Source organism: Lepidochelys kempii, chromosome 8 (assembly GCF_965140285.1).
Source record: "Lepidochelys kempii isolate rLepKem1 chromosome 8, rLepKem1.hap1, whole genome shotgun sequence".
Classification (NCBI taxonomy): domain Eukaryota; kingdom Metazoa; phylum Chordata; order Testudines; family Cheloniidae; genus Lepidochelys; species Lepidochelys kempii.
The window spans coordinates 63,237,126-63,255,413 of NC_136387.1; the positions used below are offsets into that span (position 1 = coordinate 63,237,126).

The window sequence follows — 18,288 nt, forward strand, 5'->3', positions numbered from 1 at the left end:
CTCTATATAGAGGATGACAACTTACTATTGCTATCAATTACTCCATTAGCTCAAACAGCAGAGGACTGTGGGGAGGATCTAAAGGTGCCAACCCCATTGATGAACTGTGTGTGTGTTAATATGATGGCACATGATGACATTTCTGAATCCTCAGGTGGCCTTTTTTAAAAAACCTAGGAAATTACACACACGCACACACCAATGTTAATAAAACATTTTATTAAAGTTGCAAAGTCAAGCACTCAAAAGTTAGGAGAGGACAGAATTAAAATGGCTTCAAACATAGTCTATTGAGGGCTGTTGTGCCAACCAGAATTACCATGGGTGATGGTGTCGCATGAGGCATCATGTAGTGAAGTTTCCACATCTGGCTTACTTCTTTGAATACATGAATTTATGGGGCAGCTTCATGGGCACCCCAGGTAAGGTTAGGTTGTGTACCCCTTTGTGCATTGATAGACAGTCTAAGAGCATGGTGTGCTTTGGTATTTTTGTCCATGCGAGTAACATGGTGGCAGAACATGCAATGCCATTTTCGAATATGCAAACTTAATTCCTTAATGAACCTTAGTTCATCCTCCTGTGCCTATGCATTATGGTACAGTAAAAGTACATAATCATATGCTATTTTTCCAGAGGACTCCTGCCTTCCTCAGTGCACAGGATCGACTTGCTCTGGGGATGAATCAGGGTTGTGCAGTGAAGGAGGCTGTCTATAGGATTCCTGCTTCATTGCTGAAGTTGGAAGTTGTGTACTGAATGAAAGAAGGAATTGCAAAAAAATAAAAAAGGAATGTCTCATGGTTAAGACAGTTAAATGCTGCCCTGTAGAATTGGATTTGATACCTGCCTGTGGCACAGAGTTCCCATATGATTCTGCGCAAGTCATTTTAACCAAAATTTTGGAAGGTGGTCACACTGTGTTCTTGATTTTCTGGGTGCCTAATTTGAGATCCTGGGTCTGGATTTGCAGAAGTTCTGAGCACTCAAAACTGTAACGGTGCCATGCTTGAATATTTAAAATGCTATATAATTCTAAGAACTCTGAAAAATCAGATTCTAGGCAATTCAAATTGGGCACCCACAATTAGTGACTACTTTTGACCTTAATCTCTTTCTTCCTCAGCTCCCCACTTGTACAATTAAGATACTACCAGCCCCTCACATGACATGCATTTTGTGAAGATAGATTAATGTTTGTGAAGCACTCACATAATATAGTGATGAACACCATAGAAAAGCTCATGAGGAAATAAATAATTTGGTTTTAAGGACAGGGTTTGAATTTTCAATAGATAAGACATGGGGGCACACATACAACAAAATATGGAATAATTGCTCATAATTGACCACTGTCCATTCTGTGCACTGAATGAAACAGGTGTCCTGTGGAAATAATGCTATGTAATCATGTAATTAAAGACTGTATCATCTTGAATATGCAGGAGGAGACTGGATTATGGTTGAAAAGGCAACCTTAATTTTAGAATTACCCTAACATTTGAGTTCTTGACTTTGTAACCTTAATTTCTTTTAACAGTTTTTTCTGTAATATGTATATAAATTTTGATGAGACAACCAGATTTTATTTTTATTAATAGTAACCAAACTGCCTAATATTTTATTTACTACAGAAATTTACCAAGCATCTGTTATTTTTCAGTATGTTGTTTTTCATAAAAACCACTGAAATATAGCAACCTCTTAGTTATTGGGTTATATTTCATACTAAATGTTCTATTAAGTTCCCACCATGCTGCTTCCCTTAGGACATGTTAAAAAAAAATCTTTGGGCACATTCAATTACATGTTCTGCAGAAAAAAGTACAAGTCTCCAGTTGACTAACTTCAGGTTATTATAGGCTAAATGCATATGATTATGCTCAGAGAACAGCATTTTGATTCTTTTTCACCTCCTAAGATGTAGAACAAATGCTAACTAAATCCCACTAAAGAATCATAGAATCATAGAATATCAGGGTTGGAAGGGACCTCAGGAGGTCATCTAGTCCAACCCCCTGCTCAAAGCAGGACCAATCCCCAACTAAATCATCCCAGCCAGGGCTTTGTCAAGCCTGACCTTAAAAACTTCTAAGGAAGGAGATTCCACCACCTCCCTAGGTAACGCATTCCAGTGTTTCACCACCCTCCTAGTCAAAAAGTTTTTCCTAATATCCAACCTAAACCTCCCCCACTGCAACTTGAGACCATTACTCCTCGTTCTGTCATCAGCTATCACTGAGAACAGTCAAGATCTATCCTCTTTGGAACCCCCTTTCAGGTAGTTGAAAACAGCTATCAAATCCCCCCTCATTCTTCTCTTCCGCAGACTAAACAATCCCAGTTCCCTCAGCCTCTCCTCATAAGTCATGTATTCCAGTCCCCTAATCATTTTTGTTGCCCTTCGCTGGACTCTTTCCAATTTTTCCACATCCTTCTTGTAGTGTGGGGCCCAAAACTGGACACAGTACTCCAGATGAGGCCTCATCAATGTCAAATAGAGGGGAACGATCACATCTCTTGGTCTGCTAGCAATGCCCCTATATATACATCCCAAAATGCCATTGGCCTTCTTGGCAACAAGGGCACACTGTTGACTCATATCCAGCTTCTCATCCACTGTAACCCCTAGGTCCTTTTCTGCAGAACTGCTGCCGAGCCATTCGGTCCCTAGTCTGTAGCGGTGCATGGGATTCGTCCGTCCTAAGTGCAGGACTCTGCACTTGTCCTTGTTGAACCTCATCAGATTTCTTTTGGCCCAATCCTCCAATTTGTCTAGGGCCCTCTGTATCCTATCCCTACCCTCCAGCGTATCTACTTCTCCTCCCAGTTTAGTGTCATCTGCAAACTTGCTGAGGGTGCAATCCACACCATCCTCCAGATCATTAATGAAGATATTGAACAAAACCAGCCCCAGGACTGACCCTTGGGGCACTCCACTTGATACCGGCTGCCAACTAGACATGGAGCCATTAATCATGACCCATTGAGCGCAACAATCTAGCCAACTTTCTATCCACCTTATAGTCCATTCATCCAGCCCATACTTCTTTAACTTGCTGGCAAGAATACTGTGGGAGACCATGTCAAAAGCTTTGCTAAAGTCAAGGAACAACATGCCCACTGCTTTCCTCTCATCCACAGAGCCAGTTATCTTGTCATAGAAAGCAATTAGATTAGTCAGGCATGACTTGCCCTTGGTGAATCCATGCTGACTGTTCCTGATCACTTTCCTCTCGTCTAAGTGCTTAAGAATTGATTCCTTGAGGACCTACTCCATGATTTTTCTGGGGACTGAGGTGAGGCTGACTGGCCTGTAGTTCCCAGGATCCTCCTTCTTCCCTTTCTTAAAGATGGGCACTACATTAGCCTTTTTCCAGTCGTCGGGGACTTCCCACGATTGCCAATGGCTCTGCAATCACATCTGCCAACTCCTTTCTCACTCTCGGATTTCCTGGATGGGAAAAATAGGTGTACAGATCTTGCTATAGAAGCTTGTTGTAATGAAGGTGTTGAAGGAGGAGGGCATGGAGGCATAGCAGATTCATGTAAAAGGGCACACCTTCCACTTCTATCTTCCTCTGAACATACAGACTACTTGGAGACTCTCTGCTTGTAAATACCACATGTGGTTTATTTAAAATGTTCCCCTGGCACCTTGACATCATTGTGCAGCAACTTACGTATAATAGCAGCTTCTTACACCAAGGACAGGAGAGGAAAGAGATCTCTCCCTCAAAAGTTGCTCTTGGGACTTCTCTTGCCATCTCTCCCCTGTGTCACTTCTTTCCTATGACTTTTCTACTTTCCAGGCTAATGGATTTATTAGCCTTGTAGCTCTCTCCAGATCATCCTCAATCTATCAGTTAGGATCAATCATCATAGTCAGGTTTACTCCTCTGCAACTAACTGGTGATAAAGTGATCAGAATGCTGGTTCAGCTGCTGTTGCCCAGCACTCTGTCACAACCAGGTAAAGCAAGTTTCTTACAGTGTGGGGATTGCGTTGAATGAGGTTAAAATGAGAATGGGTGCAAGATGTGAAGGGGAATATTTGCTTTTGTTTTCTTTCTTTTTACTTCAGTTGGTCCAGATACCACGCGAATTCTAAAACCACTTATCAGCTTTCCAGTATCCAGTGTTGTATCTTAAAGTATGATAGGGTATACAAACACCACAAGACAAAAAGTGGTTAAAAAGCAGATATAGGCTCAGGCAGCCCTGCCTTGCCACAACTGTAAACTATGTCAGGCTCGAGGAGGAGGCTTAAAGGGAGAAGCCCAGACCAGAGGGCTCCATCCCAAGAAGATGGACAGACTTTTCATTTTCAGCTCCCAAACAGGAGCCCAGTCAAGGGCCAAGCTGCTTTAGGTTTCCTGTCAAGATGGAGCAGTAGTACAGGTGGTTAAAGGACTCTTGAGGTATTGTGCTGCTCTTTATTTCTATTAGTTTAGCTTTATTTCCTTTGTCATGTTAGGAACTGGGATCAGGGGCTTGATCCCACAGTAGATCTCTGCTAAGAATGTAAGTCCCTTGAGGAGATGGTGGGCTGACTGAGGAAGTAGTCCAGGGAAGAAGCAAGAGTTCTGATGATATAAAACTTAACTACATGCTTCAGTGTCCCTAGGCTGAAACTCTAAGTAGGGAGAGGGACTGAATTCTCCTAAAGCCTCACAGATACCAGACACCAGGGGCTAGAAGCATTATTGGGCCTGGACCTGGGCCACTGATGCAAGGGCAAGGAACTACTGAGTTAAACTCTGTTTTTTCCCCAAAGGAGTGAGACTAAATGTGTCCTGGCTAGAAGGTCAAGCCCAAGATGAAGAGGACAGCCAGTGGACCTGGACAGCTGGTTGGCAAGACTATGGAGAGAGCACACCCAGCCACAAGTCAGTGCATCAACTGGTAAGCCATTTTGTCATGAAAAGCAATTATTTGATTTATTTCTGAATTGTTTTAATGCTGCTTTTAAAATTGAGACAGAAGAGACAAGTGACGAAAAGCTTGGTCCAGTAAAGTAGAGTTAGATTAAGAAATGGCTTAAAAAAAAAGTTAGGAACAAAGCTGAATTATGCCAAAGATTTACTCATGTTACCCTTCTAAAATGCTCAAACTTCTTTTCTAGTCTGTCTCATGTTGTTTGTAAACCTTATTTCAAAGTATGGGTTGAAACAAATAAATGAAAAATATATTAGTTTTTGCCTACTTAGCTCTCAACAGGTCCTGATCTTTCAGTGCTGAGCCTTGCAGATAGATAACTCTTTGAGACCACATTGGAATTTGCAACACCCTTCTCACTTGAGCATCCATCTCAGTAGGACACAAAATAACCACATAATAGTCCTGTCAAAAATATAAAGGAGAATAGAAAAGGCACATAGATTATTTACTGTTACCTTCTGTTGTCACTGGAGTATAGGTTAATAGAGAATCTGGAGGTGAAAAAGTATCTAATAACTTTTAAAATGGTTTCTTGGATAAACTATTTCAACATTGCACATTTCAGATTCTATAATAAAACTGGAGCTTTAAAAATTGTTACAACATTTTTCATAAACAATTCAGATCCCCATCCAGTTTATAGCTGGTAAATTTATTAGGTTGGCCTTGATGGAAACAAGCAAATATTATGGATGTTTTCCCCAGATTAAGGGTCAAATTCAGTCTCCGTTTCCGATGTGGTTCTGCTGTGAGCAGGTGGTGGAATGAAGAGGAGGAATTCAGGATGTCTTTCCTTCCTCCAATGAAACTGTGCAGGAAGAGTAGTGAATTGGATCCAGCATAGTACAGATCCTCTGCTGCTTTCATAAGAGATCACTTATTGCATAAGTGTCCTTTGTAGGATACTTCCACCACTGAGATGACGGAACCTCTGGGACCTGTGGTAGGAGGATTTTGCTCCCCTTCTCCCCAGGGTATCATCTCAGCACCTGGCCTGTTACTCTAGTTACGTGCTAAAATGTGTGGCTATGTGTATTAAATATACACTGTACACACAATTATGAATTGAATGTGGGTCTCCCATATCCCAGGTGATTGCTCTAATCACTGGGCTAAAAGTTATAAGGGGGGCACCACAACCTTCTTCTGCTGCCACCAGATTTCGAATGGGACCTGATCTTTTAGGCAGCCTCTGAGTGTGCATATCACAGTCTTGCCTCTTCATATGACTTAGGCAGCTGAATGCTTATCTTCCCTGAGGTCATGGATGGCTCTGGAGCTTAAGTGGGAGATAGGCACGTAAACTGAGGCAGAAATGTACGTGCCCAGAAGCAGAAACTTAGGTGAAGAAGCAACATTTACCCTTAGGTGTCGAGTGAGTTTAGAAAGTATTGTGAATCTCAGTGGAGCCAAAACTGGGTCTTAAGTGCCTAAATCTGGATCTTCAGTGACTATGTCTGGAGCAAATGTTCCTAAGAACATTTGTGGATCTGGGCCTACATGTGAAATACATGTTTGGTTATCATCCTCTGTGTTGCTGAGGAGGATAAAAGTCTCAGAGAAGATCAACCTAAAGCAAAGGGAAATGAACCTATAGTTGGGACCCTCTTTCCAGATGACTTCATGCTATCCTCTTGTTCAGAGAATACATTTCCAGGCGAGGGGACCCCTGTTAGGAAGAGACAAGTAATATTAATATTAATTAATTGATTATTAGAAGTATAGATAGTTGTGTTTGTGATGACTGGGAGAACCACACGGTACATTGCCTGCTGGATACGAAGGTTGAAGATCTCTGCAGACAGGTACACAGACTAATGTGTGGTGCTGGGGTGGTCATGGTCCATGTAGGTACCAATAATATAGGGAAAGGTAGGAGAGAGGTCCTGTAGGCCAATTTAGCCTGCTAGGTCTGAGGTTCAAGTCCAGGACCTTCATGGTGGCATTCTCTAAAAGGCCTCCAGTTCTATGCCCAGGGCCAGTTAAACAGGCAAAACTGCAAGGTCTCAATATATGGATACATGATGGTGAGTGGAGGAGGGAGTTAGGTTTATTAGGAACTGGGGAACCTTTTGGGAAAGGAGGAGCCTATACAGTAAGGATGGGCTCCACCAAAACCAAAACAGAATCAGATTGCTTGTGGGTGACATTAAAAATATCATAGAGGACTTTTTAAACTAAGGGCTGGGAGAAAGCTGACAGGTACAGAGGAGCACATGGTTTGGAGAGACATTCTTTAGGGGAGGATTTTTTTTAACAGGGATACTCTATATCCTAGTAAAAAGGAGAGGCTAGAAGTTGATAAAGTACGGGTAGGAACTGAAGAAACAGTCAAAAAAGAATCCCATTCAATTACAACACATGAAGGCAGACAACTAAATATTGACAAATTCTATAAGTATTTGTATACAAATGCTAGAAGTCTAAATACTAAGATGAGTAAACTTGAGTGGCTGGTGTTAAATGAGCATATAGATATAATAGACATAACAAAAACTTGGTGGAACAATGATAATCAGACACTGAATAGGTCACAATCATGGAGAAGTGACACTGAAAGAAATAATAGTCCTATATGGTAAAAAACAAACAGTACCATAGAATCTCTATGGATAGAAATTCTATGCTTGAATAATAGTATAGCATTAGGAATATATTATTGACCACCGGACCAGGGAGGTGACTGTTAAATGCTTAGGGAGATTAGATAACCAACAAAGGCGGAAAAAATGATGATAATAGGGGATTTTAACTATCCCCATATCAAATAGGAACATGTCACTTCATGATGGGATGCAGAGATAAAATTTCTCGACACTGTTAATGACTGCTTCTTAGAGTAGCTAGTCCTAGAACCCACAAGAGGAGAGGCAATTCTTAATTTACTCCTAAGTGTAGCACAGGATCTGGTTCAAGAGGTGAATCTAGCTGAACTTCTCAATAACAGCAACCATAATGTAATTAAAGTTAACGTCTGGGGTGCGGGGGTGGGGGGAATATACCAAAGAAACCACCACAGTAGCATTTAACTTCAAAAAGGGAAACTAAACAAATATGAGGAAGCTAATTAAACAAAAAAGGAACAGTCACAAAAGGGAAATGCCTGCAAGCTGCATGGAAAATTTTTTAAAACCACCACAATAGAGAAAACTATATGTATACACCAAATTTACCAAAAAAAAAAAAAAAAGACCAAAAAATACTGCCATGGCTAAACAATACAGTAAAAGGGATGGTTAGAGACAAAAAATAAATCGTTTAAAAATTGGAAGCCAAATCCTACTAAGGAAAATAGAAAGGAGCATTCACTCTGACAAGCCAAGTGTAAAAGTATAATTAGGCAGGCCCAAAAAAGAATTTGAAGAGCAACTAGCAAAAGACAGAAATGAACAGCGATAATTTTTGGTAGTACATCAAAAACACGAAGTTTGCCAAAAAATCAGGGGGGCCCTGGATGATTCAGGTGCGGAAGGAGCACTTAAGGAAGGCCAAGCCATTGCAGAGAAGCTAAATGAATTATTTGCATTGGTCTTCGCTGCAGAGGATGTGAGGGAGATTTCCACACCTGAGCCATTCTTTTTTGGTAACAAATCTGAGGAACTGTCCCACTCTGAGGTCTCAATATGAAGATTTGGAACAAACTGATAAATTTAACAGTAATAAATCTCCAGGACCAGATAGTATACATCCAAGAATTTTAAAAGAACTCATATATGAAATTTGTAGAACTTTTGACTGTGATATGTAACCTATCGCTTAAATCAGCCTCAGATGACTGGTGGACAACTAATGTGAAGCCATTTTTTTTAAAAAAAGGCTCCAGAGGCGATCCTGGAAATTATAGTATCAGGCAAATAGATTGAAACTATAGTCAAGAACAGAATTATCAGACACCTAGATGAACACAGTTTGTTGGAGAAGAGTCAACATGGCTTTTTTAAAGAGAAATTGTGTTTCACCTATTTATTAGAATCCTTTGAGGGGGTCAACAAGCGTGTGGTCCAGGGTGATCTAGTAGTGGATATAGTTCTCTTTAAATTTCAGAAAGCCTTTGACAAGGTCCCTCACCAAAGGCTCTTAAGCAAAGTAAGCAGTCATGGGATGAGGGAAGGTCCTCTCATGGATCAGTAACTGGTTAAAAGATAGGAAACAAAGGGTAGAAATAATGATCAGTTTTCATAATGGAGAGAAGTAAATAACAAGGTCCCTCAAGGATCTGTATGGGAATCTGTGCTGTTGAACATATGCATAAATGATCTGGAAAAAGGGATAAGCAGTGAGGTGGCTAAGTTGGTAGATGATACAAAATTACTTAAAATAGTTAAGCCCAAACCTGACAATGAAGAGTGACAAGGGGATTTCACAAAACTGGATGTGTGGGCAAGAAATTGGCAGATGAATTTCAGTGTTGATAAGTGCAAAGTAATGCACATTGGAAAACATAATGCCAACTATACATCACAATGATTTGGTCTTAGTTAGCTGTTAACACTCAAGAAAGTGATTTTGGAATCACTGTGGATAGTTCTCTGAAAACATCTTCTCAATGTGCAGCAGCAGTCAAAAAAGCTAATGTTAGGAAGCATTCAGAAAGGTATAGAAAATGACAATAAATATCATAATGCCACTAAATAAATCTGGTACACCCACACCTTGAATACTGTGTGCAGTTCTGGTTGTCCCATCTAAAAATATATATTAGAATTGAAAATGTAGCAAATGGCAACAAAAATGATTAGGGATATACAACAGTTTCTATAGAAGGAGAGATTAAAAAGCTTGGAAAGGAGATGGCTGAGGGGAGATATGATAGAGGTCTATAAAATCATGAATGGTGTGGAGAAAATGAATGTGTTGTTTGCCCCTGCACATAACACACAAAATAGGCATCACATAATGAAATTAATAGGCAGCAGTGTGGCAGGATGATGGGCAAAGGGTTGCTGATTCAGCCCTGTAAACACCAGCTCCCATTTAGGGGAATAAATTAGAGCTAGCTGGAGATAACCTGGTCCTAACTGGGGGAACAGAGACAGTTTTTGCCTAATTAGTCTGGAGCTATATAAAAGCCTCAGGGGATGGAAGAAAGGGAAAAGATAGGGAGTGGAAGCAGGGAATTAGCTCTTCCCTCCCTCCTGCAGACGGTGAAGGGGCAACTGTACACAGTGAAACAATGGTGGGAACAAGCCTGTGCACCAGTGGTTACTAACCCCAGGGTCTCAGAGTGACTTTGTGGACCTAGCAGAGGCAGGAGCCAAGGGGGACTCTGCTACACATGGGAGCTTGTCCAAGATCCCGTGCTAGAGCAAGTGTTTGGCAGCCCAGAGATGGAGGAGACCCTGCAATGGCTGGTCAAGCAGCAGGAGAAGGTGCAAAAGTCAATGCAGAGTTTTCAGCAAGCCCACCACTGGAGAGACAGGCCTTGCTCACCTGGCAGGCAGAACAGCAGAAGAGCCTGCAGGACTTTATTTGGGAGCAGGCTGGCATCCAGCAGTAGCTCCTGCAGAAAGTGGTGAGTTCCACAGGAGGGGATGGCACTCAGGTGCCGGGCTTAGGACTATGTAAAATGGACCAGACAGATGACCCTGATGCTTTCCTAGGCAGCTTTGAGTGGGTAGCTGCGGGGGCTGGATACGACAGGGGAACTTGGGGCCCTGCGACTGGCTCCCTACCTAGCCGGCAAAGCCCAAGAGCCTACATAGCCCTAAGTGAAGAGCAAGCCAGGAATTATGAAGCGGTAAAGGCAGCCGTCCTGGATTGGGTAGGGCTGTCCTTGGAGAAGTACCATCAGAAGTTCCGGTTGGTGAGGTGGATGGGGCAAAAGTTAATGGACTGGGCCACCTGCTGGCTGAGGCTGGACGCCCAGACAGTGAGGGATATTATGGAGGTGCTCATCCTAGAGCAGTTTTTATAGGGCCTTCCAGACAAAATAAAGGTGTGGGTGCGGAGACACCAACCAAATATAGTTGAGCCGGCTGTAAAGCTTACGGAGGAGTATGCGGAGGCGGACAGCCAAGCAAGGAAGTGGAGACTCGGAGAAGGCCCAGAGAACCTCCGCCCAGGAAGGCCCCAGAGAACAAACGGGAGGACACACTAGGGGCTCTCACAGGGTCCAGATCAGTTGTCTGCTGGCAGTGCGGATGATTGGGACACAAGAAGGGGGACTGCCGACCCATGGATTGTAGGTGGGCAAAGTTTTGTGGTTGGGCAGGGGCAGAAGCTGTCCACCATTCCAGTAATGGTGGGGAGGAAACCCCAGTGAGGCCTAGTGGACTTTGCCTCAGCCTGCTCTCTGGTACAAAGGAAGCTGGTGCAGCCGCACTGGTGGATTTCAAATGTGAAGATGGACATAGAATGCATCCACAGGGATAGGAGGCAAAACCTTATGGCCCAGGTGCCCCTTGAGGTTCAGGGCAGGTTTAAGTGGCAATGGGTCGGGGTAGTAAAGGGACCGCCTTATCTGGCGCTAGCGGGTACGGACTGAGACCGCTTCCCAGGAGGGAATGTGGGCAGAGGGAGAAAGCCCAAGAAAAGAAAAAACAAAAAAAGGGAGGTTCCCTGAGGATGCAGGCAGAAAACCCCTAGCCAACAGAGCCTGAGAAGGAAGTTATGGGTGAGACATTCACCCCCAGGTCCTTGACTGGAGAGCAGGGCCCAATGGAGGCCTTTATTAGCGGACCCCCCTCCCAGAGACCCAGGCCCCGTTGGACGAGCTTGGGGGACCAGAAGCCCTGAGTGTCTGGGAGAGGGTTGGGACTAACCCTGAACCCCTGACAGAAAGGAGTGGGGGAGAGAACAAGGGAACACCCAGGAGGCTCTGAATGATATGAGGACCTGTGGGTTTTGGTGGAGCTGTGGGGCCATCCACCCCACACACAATGTAGTTTCTGTGGTTGTGGGATGAAAGAACTCCACACGGCAAACCCTGTGATTGACTCAAAAGAGGGGGAAAAGACTGCACCGTAGGGTCGTCCCCCCCCCCCCACCCGCCGCCCCAGTAGAGAAAGGAGAGGATACATAGGTGCAAATCTGGTGGTTGGAGAAGGGAGGGAGGTGTGTGACAGGGTGCTGGGCAAAGGGTTGCCTATTATGCCCTCTCACACCAGCTCCCATTTAGGGGAATAACCTGGCCCTAATTGGGAAAGCAGAGACAGCTATCACCTAATTAGCCTGGGGCTGTATAAAAGCTGCAGGGGAAGGAAGCCAAAGGGGGCACAGAAAGAAAGGAAAAAGGCAGGAGTGGAAGCAGGGAGGTAGTCCTTCCTTCCTTCCTTCCTTCCTTCCTTCCTTCCTTCCGATAGTGAGGGACCAACAATACATAGTGAAAAAAGGTGGTGGGAACAAGCCTGTGAATAAACGGCATCAGTGATTATTAACCCCAGGGTCTCAGTGTGACGTTATGGACCTAGCACAGGAAGGAGCCAAGGGGGGCCCTGCTGCACTTTGCTACAAGCAGGTCTAAAACAAACATAAGGAAGTACTTCACAGAATGCACAGTCAACTGTGGAACTCATTGCCAGGGGATGTTGTGAAGGCCAAAAGTATAACATGGAAGAACAGGTCCATCAGTGGCTATTAGCCAAAATGGTCAGGTATACAATCCATGCTCTGAGTCTTCCCAAACCTCTGACTGCTGGAAGCTCAGACTGAACGACTGGGGATGAATCACTTGATAAATTGCTGTTCTCTTTGCTTCTTCTGAAGTATCTGGCACGGACAACTGTCAGAAGACAGGATATTGGGTTAGACAGACCTTTGGTTTGACCCAGTATGGCCATTTTGTTCTTAATTAGCCTGTGAATTTAGATCACAGTTTGGATTTTTTTTCTTGTTCTGTTATTGTTGAATGGTGCTATCAGGCTTTTAAGTTGAAAAGGTTACATTTTATTTTGCCCATTAATTAATGATGTAGAGCGCCATATGTGCTTTAGCAAAAGGTAGCAATGTATTTTTAGTAAATAGAAGTAGTCCATACTAAAACTCACAAAATATATTTTTAACAATTTGTCATAAGGGAACCAAAATTCTAATACATTTTACCCAGAAATTATTGTGAAGATTTAAAGAGATAAAGTGGGTGAGGTAGTATCTTTTTTTGGACCAACTTCTGTTGGTGAGAAAGACAAGCTTTCGAGCTTACACAGGGCTCTCCTTCAGATGTAATAAACGTTCACAGAGCAGATTAGGATATAGTCAGCCATATGAAAAAGACATTTATCTGTATTCCCTAATTCTCTTAATGCTTATGTTGAGAAACTCCTCACTTGTGAGCAATGTTGACTTTCAGGCTGTGTCCATTGCACTGTATCCAGTTCTGTCTTAACTGCAGCAATCATAATTGTTAAGTTTAAAAATGCTCTTTGAGTTCAGTGGATGAGGCCCCAGAACAGCAGAAAAACATGAAATGACCAATTTTTCTTTTCTTTTTATACATCATATTGGGTTAATCAAAGGGAATTTTCACCAAATTAGTTGGCTGTAAGATAACTGGTATAAATCAAAGTAATTAGACTCTGTGTGTGACAAGTATATTTCTATCTGTTTGATCCAATTTAGATCCATTTAAAATGAATGCATCCAGTACTTGATCTAAGCTACTTCTTGCAATTATACTTCCTTCAGTCAGTCAGTCATTCTTTAATTCAGACACACAAATTACAGACCATTTCTGAAGATTGGCTGCTTGCAGACAATGTCTAACTGAATTTCTTCTTATTTTACTCTTGTATTGTAAATATACCTGCAGTCTGGGATGAGCATAGAACTCATTTAAGAAATCCATAAGCAAGTCAATCTTCAGGGAGCTGACGCACAGTACCACATGTTTCTCTGTCTGAGCTCTGTGTCGACTGTAGTTACCCCCAGACTTCTGTCTCTCCATCCACAAATAAGCCAGCTGTTCAAACTGCAATATATTGTCAAGAGTGAATAAATACATATAAGCAGCTGTGCAATATAAGCATCTTTATCAGTATGAGTTAATTATATTTTATGCTTTAGTCCATCCACTCAATTAAAGACACACTTAGAACCCCCACCCTTTATCTTTTCTTTTCAAGAGCAGCAATTTACAACCAAGCAGATGGGATAGCACAATAATGCATCAATATGGCCACTCTCAAGCATTCAAACATCATAAACTTGAGTTAACTCATGAGATTATTTTTAAATGTATTTTTTTCTGGTATTTGAGCCTTTAGGGTTCATCTGTAATTTACATGACTCCAGGAAATGGGAGTGTAAGAAAAACACCAACGTATTACTTCTGTAGATGGAACAATGCCTCGGTTTCTCCCCAGAGATTTAAAAAAATCTAAAGATGGCAACACTTAATACAATGATGTCTGCATATTATCTCTTACTGTCTGATCTGCACCTTAAATATTGGCATCACTTAAACATATGGCTAATAGAAACATCATGTTCTGTCCCTGCTGCTCCTGGAGAACTACTGAGTATTTTTTGGTATTGACTACGACAGATGTTGAAGTGGACTTCAATAAGTGGCACTTTTCCCTCTACACCTTAATCAGCATCTCCTGGTTCACAATAAATTCTGCTTTGTGATCCTAATAAAGGGAAATCTAGGGATCAATATGATATGCAATGTATCTGGAATAATTAAATACATAAAAGCATTAATTCAATGAACTAATGTCCAAATGTTTTATATACAATTAGTACCACTAATACACCTTGCATATGCCATTTCACCTTTTAAGCTCCTTACAAGCTAGCTAATGTTCACAACAACCCAATGAGGCAGAGTGTTTTCTCATCCACATTCTACTGAGGCAGGGATGTTAAGTGTTTCAGTTGGAGCCATGATAAGAGCTTGCCCCCAGTCCTGTGCTCAGACCAGTACACAAAACCCTTCTCTCACTGCATGCCCACTAAAATGTAGCTGATAGTATATTAACTTGGTGTTAAAAAAAAAAAAGGAAGATTCTGAGTTACCGCATGAGAGCGTAGAGCTCTTCTGTTCAGTCAGCCTGATGTAAGGTGCTTGAACCTTGCATAGATATATAAGGACAAGACGACTTTTTGCCTGAGTCACAAATCAAATCTGTCGTGTCCAATTAGTTCTGACCTAGTCGTACAAGAGGGGTTGAGGTGTCACTCTGAAGCAGAAAGAACTAGGGAGAAATACTAGGAAGAGCTAAGTGTCTGGAGAAAGCTTTGGCTGCTGATTGATTTTGCTGCTATTATTTAAGTTCACAATAAAGTAAATCCCTGCATGATGATAAATTTGGACAACACATGGTGTCTGTATGTTCTTTGGTGTATGATTGGAGCCAACAGCTTCTACAAGGATTTGAAAACTTGTTAGCCTCTATCATTTTAGCATATATAAACTATATACACATTTATTTTACAAACAGGAAGACAAATAAGAAAGCTCCAACTCTGTGCATAAAATGAAGAAGCATACATGATGGTGTACTTTTTTTTTATATTATATATACACAGTAAAGACAGTTGCAAGATATATTTCAAGATAATATACTCTTTCCCCCAAAACTTTGCCAACTCTTCCAAATGGAAAACAATCAGAGTTTACCTGTATGGGCAACACCACAAGGGCAACACAGATCATAATGACAACCAGCAGTTTTGAAGGCCAGATCTTGGGTGTAACATCCCCAAACCCCACAGTGGAAAATGTCACTATGCAGAAATAAAGGGAGTCAAAGAGAGTCAACTTGTTTCCTGCTCGCTCCAGATGCTGAATTCCGCAAATACTACATAAAAAAGAATGAATAAAGAAATGAAAAATAAAACTAGTACCCAGAATAAATCCAAAGTGTTATGAATCTTACTAGCATGGAGAATTATTTTCTGCAAATGCATATATTACTGAGCAAAGAAGAGAAAATGTTCAGGTTCAAAGCAAAAGTGAGTTTTTTTTAAAAATGTTATTTAAATGTAATTTATTCATAATAAAGTTCTGTCATCTTGGAATAAGGATAAAATGATAGTGCTAGTGGTGTTAAGTTTTGATTAGTGGTTGGCAGCAAAAAGATAGTTGTGTTATAGATAACAGGATGTACTGATAATTTTTCCTTCTCATACCAGACCAAAATAAATAGCATATAGCTGCACCATTGCAATCTTCAGAGCTTTTTAAAACTATCTTTTTTGTTTTTGCAGAAACAATTAGTGACCAAGAACCTGTATATAATTTTATTACATTTGACATTCTTTATCTTGGATTATACCACTTTGGGTAGCAAGAGCTACTAATATAAGCTAGTGGAAATGTTGAATACTACATTTTTTTGGGAGCGGGTGGGGTTAGTTAGCTAATAGGTACAGATCAGGATAGCTTGTGACATTATCTTTTGTAGCCTAACAATATCTCATGCTAATTGGATGCTGCATGGAGAAAACATGGTCTGTTTTTGGTATAAATTGACTCCAAAACATGGGATCTCAGCTCTAACAGCTTAAAGGCTGTTCCCTGATTTCTTGGTGAGCAACTGGCATACTTCAGTTTTCAGTGCTAACTACACCCGCAAATTAAATGCCAACATGGCAATTGTCAAATCTGTGCTAGAGGCTCAGTTCACCCCTCAGTTAAACAGATACAGCTCTCCCCAATTACATGGTATTTCAGACATTAAGGACGTCCCTAGCACTTCCATTTAGATGTGTGTTGTCTTCCCCTCCCTTGCATGGTGGGGCTTGAGATTTGTAATGCCTCCCAACAATGTCATCATTCTGTTGAAATATAGTTTCCTCCTAAACTTTCTGTTCAATACTTAAAACAGTGTTTCAAACTTATCTCCTTGTCTTGGATTCTTCCTCTTTCTCCATTCCTCCTCTTTTCCCTTTCCCTCTGATTGCATTTCCTTATGTTCCCACTAATTCTGTCCCTTCCCCGTTTTCCAAACCCCTCCTCTTCCCCATTCCATTTCACTTGTTCTTGCTCTCATGGATCCTCCCTCCCTCCTCAGGGATGGAGTTAAAATGCTGGAGTTTTGGCATGTACATCATCTAAACCTATCTTGAATCCTAGTACTAAGCTTTGGGCTTCAATTATGTCTTGGGGCAATGAGTTCTGCAAGTTAATTATGCATTGTGTTTTTAAAAATATCAGTTTTAAATTTGTTGCCTTTCAATTTAATTCAGTATCCCCTTGCTCTTGTATTATAAGAATAAATAAATGGGGGCACATCTTACCTTTATAAAATGTATCTATAGATACAAAATTTAAAGCCAGATTCTACTTCCCTGACTCATGCTGAACAGTACCTGACTGAGTGGTCCAACTGAACTCAACAGGGCTACATGTGGAATAGGGTTCTATTAACTGTAAGTAAGAGTGGCTGAACCTGGTCCTTAGGGTTTGTTTGTTTCTCAGTTTACTTTCATATTGATTTGGGTGCCTTTAAAATGTCTGAAAGATTTCTACCGATTACGATGAGCTTTGCAAGTTCAAGGATAGGGATTATCTGTGAATTTAGCAGAATCCTTTAACCAGTGAAGCTCTTTAACTGCACCTGCTGTACAGTGCATCTCTGAGCTTGCATATTAGTGGTCGCATCCTCCTAGGAGGCTGTTGACTGTCTTTCTGTTTTAAAGGTAATTTCTAAATAATTCCATATTTCTCAGTCATAATTCTACTGTATATCAAAGATGATTTCTTGACATAGGGTATCTAATTGGCCACAACTGACCATTAAGAATTCCCAGATGAAAAAAAACAAACCTTTAATCATTAGGCAGGCCCTGTGTTTATAATAGTGTTAGCAGTTCTTCTTTTCTCCAGAAATAATTTACTAGTGGGCAGTCACATTTCCATAACATATGGATGAGATCCCCAGTTTCCTCTTCACTGTTCTAGCATTTGTAGTTTTCACACATCCCAAAATGTTCTGAAGATGATTTTTTGTTGGATAAGTTTCAACCTTCAGTCATTGGCTGAATTTGTATTCCTACACACTTTGTTCCATTTTTTTTCCACTGAGGTGGTAGTTCAGATCTTTCCTCCACACTCTCATTAGTTTGTCCCTTTTAAGTTTTAGCGATAGAAAAGAATTCTTGAAGAAGTACTTTTCTGTCTTTGTAATTGGTTCTGAAAATTTAATAAAGGGGACTGTGGAAATGCCATTCCAGTGAAGATGGACAGTTAACATTCCTACCTTAGATCAATTATAAGTTTTAATCCTAGACTCTGTTTTTCAGTCTATTTGGGTCAGGCTCCGTTTTTAGTGTTATTTTTAAATACTGGAGTATACACAGAGAGATCCATTCACAGAAATATGGGCTATTATAATGTTAAAATCATTGCTCCCTTACTTTCCATATGCCTTGGCATCCGCAGTGTGATGATTTCAAGCTCTTT

At 41.2% G+C, this 18,288-nt stretch overlaps 1 protein-coding gene across 1 annotated transcript in view; it reads right to left on the reverse strand.

The window, feature by feature from the left end:
- KCNT2 (potassium sodium-activated channel subfamily T member 2) overlaps positions 1-18,288 on the reverse strand; it is a 286,825-nt gene that overhangs the window by 128,561 nt on the left and 139,976 nt on the right. Inside the window, exons 10-12 of the mRNA XM_073358218.2 lie at positions 15,502-15,682; positions 13,681-13,845; positions 5,206-5,342 (exon numbers count right to left, since the gene is read on the reverse strand). Of these exons, the coding sequence (XP_073214319.1) occupies positions 5,206-5,342; positions 13,681-13,845; positions 15,502-15,682 (483 nt within the window). The remainder of the gene's footprint in view (positions 1-5,205; positions 5,343-13,680; positions 13,846-15,501; positions 15,683-18,288) is intronic.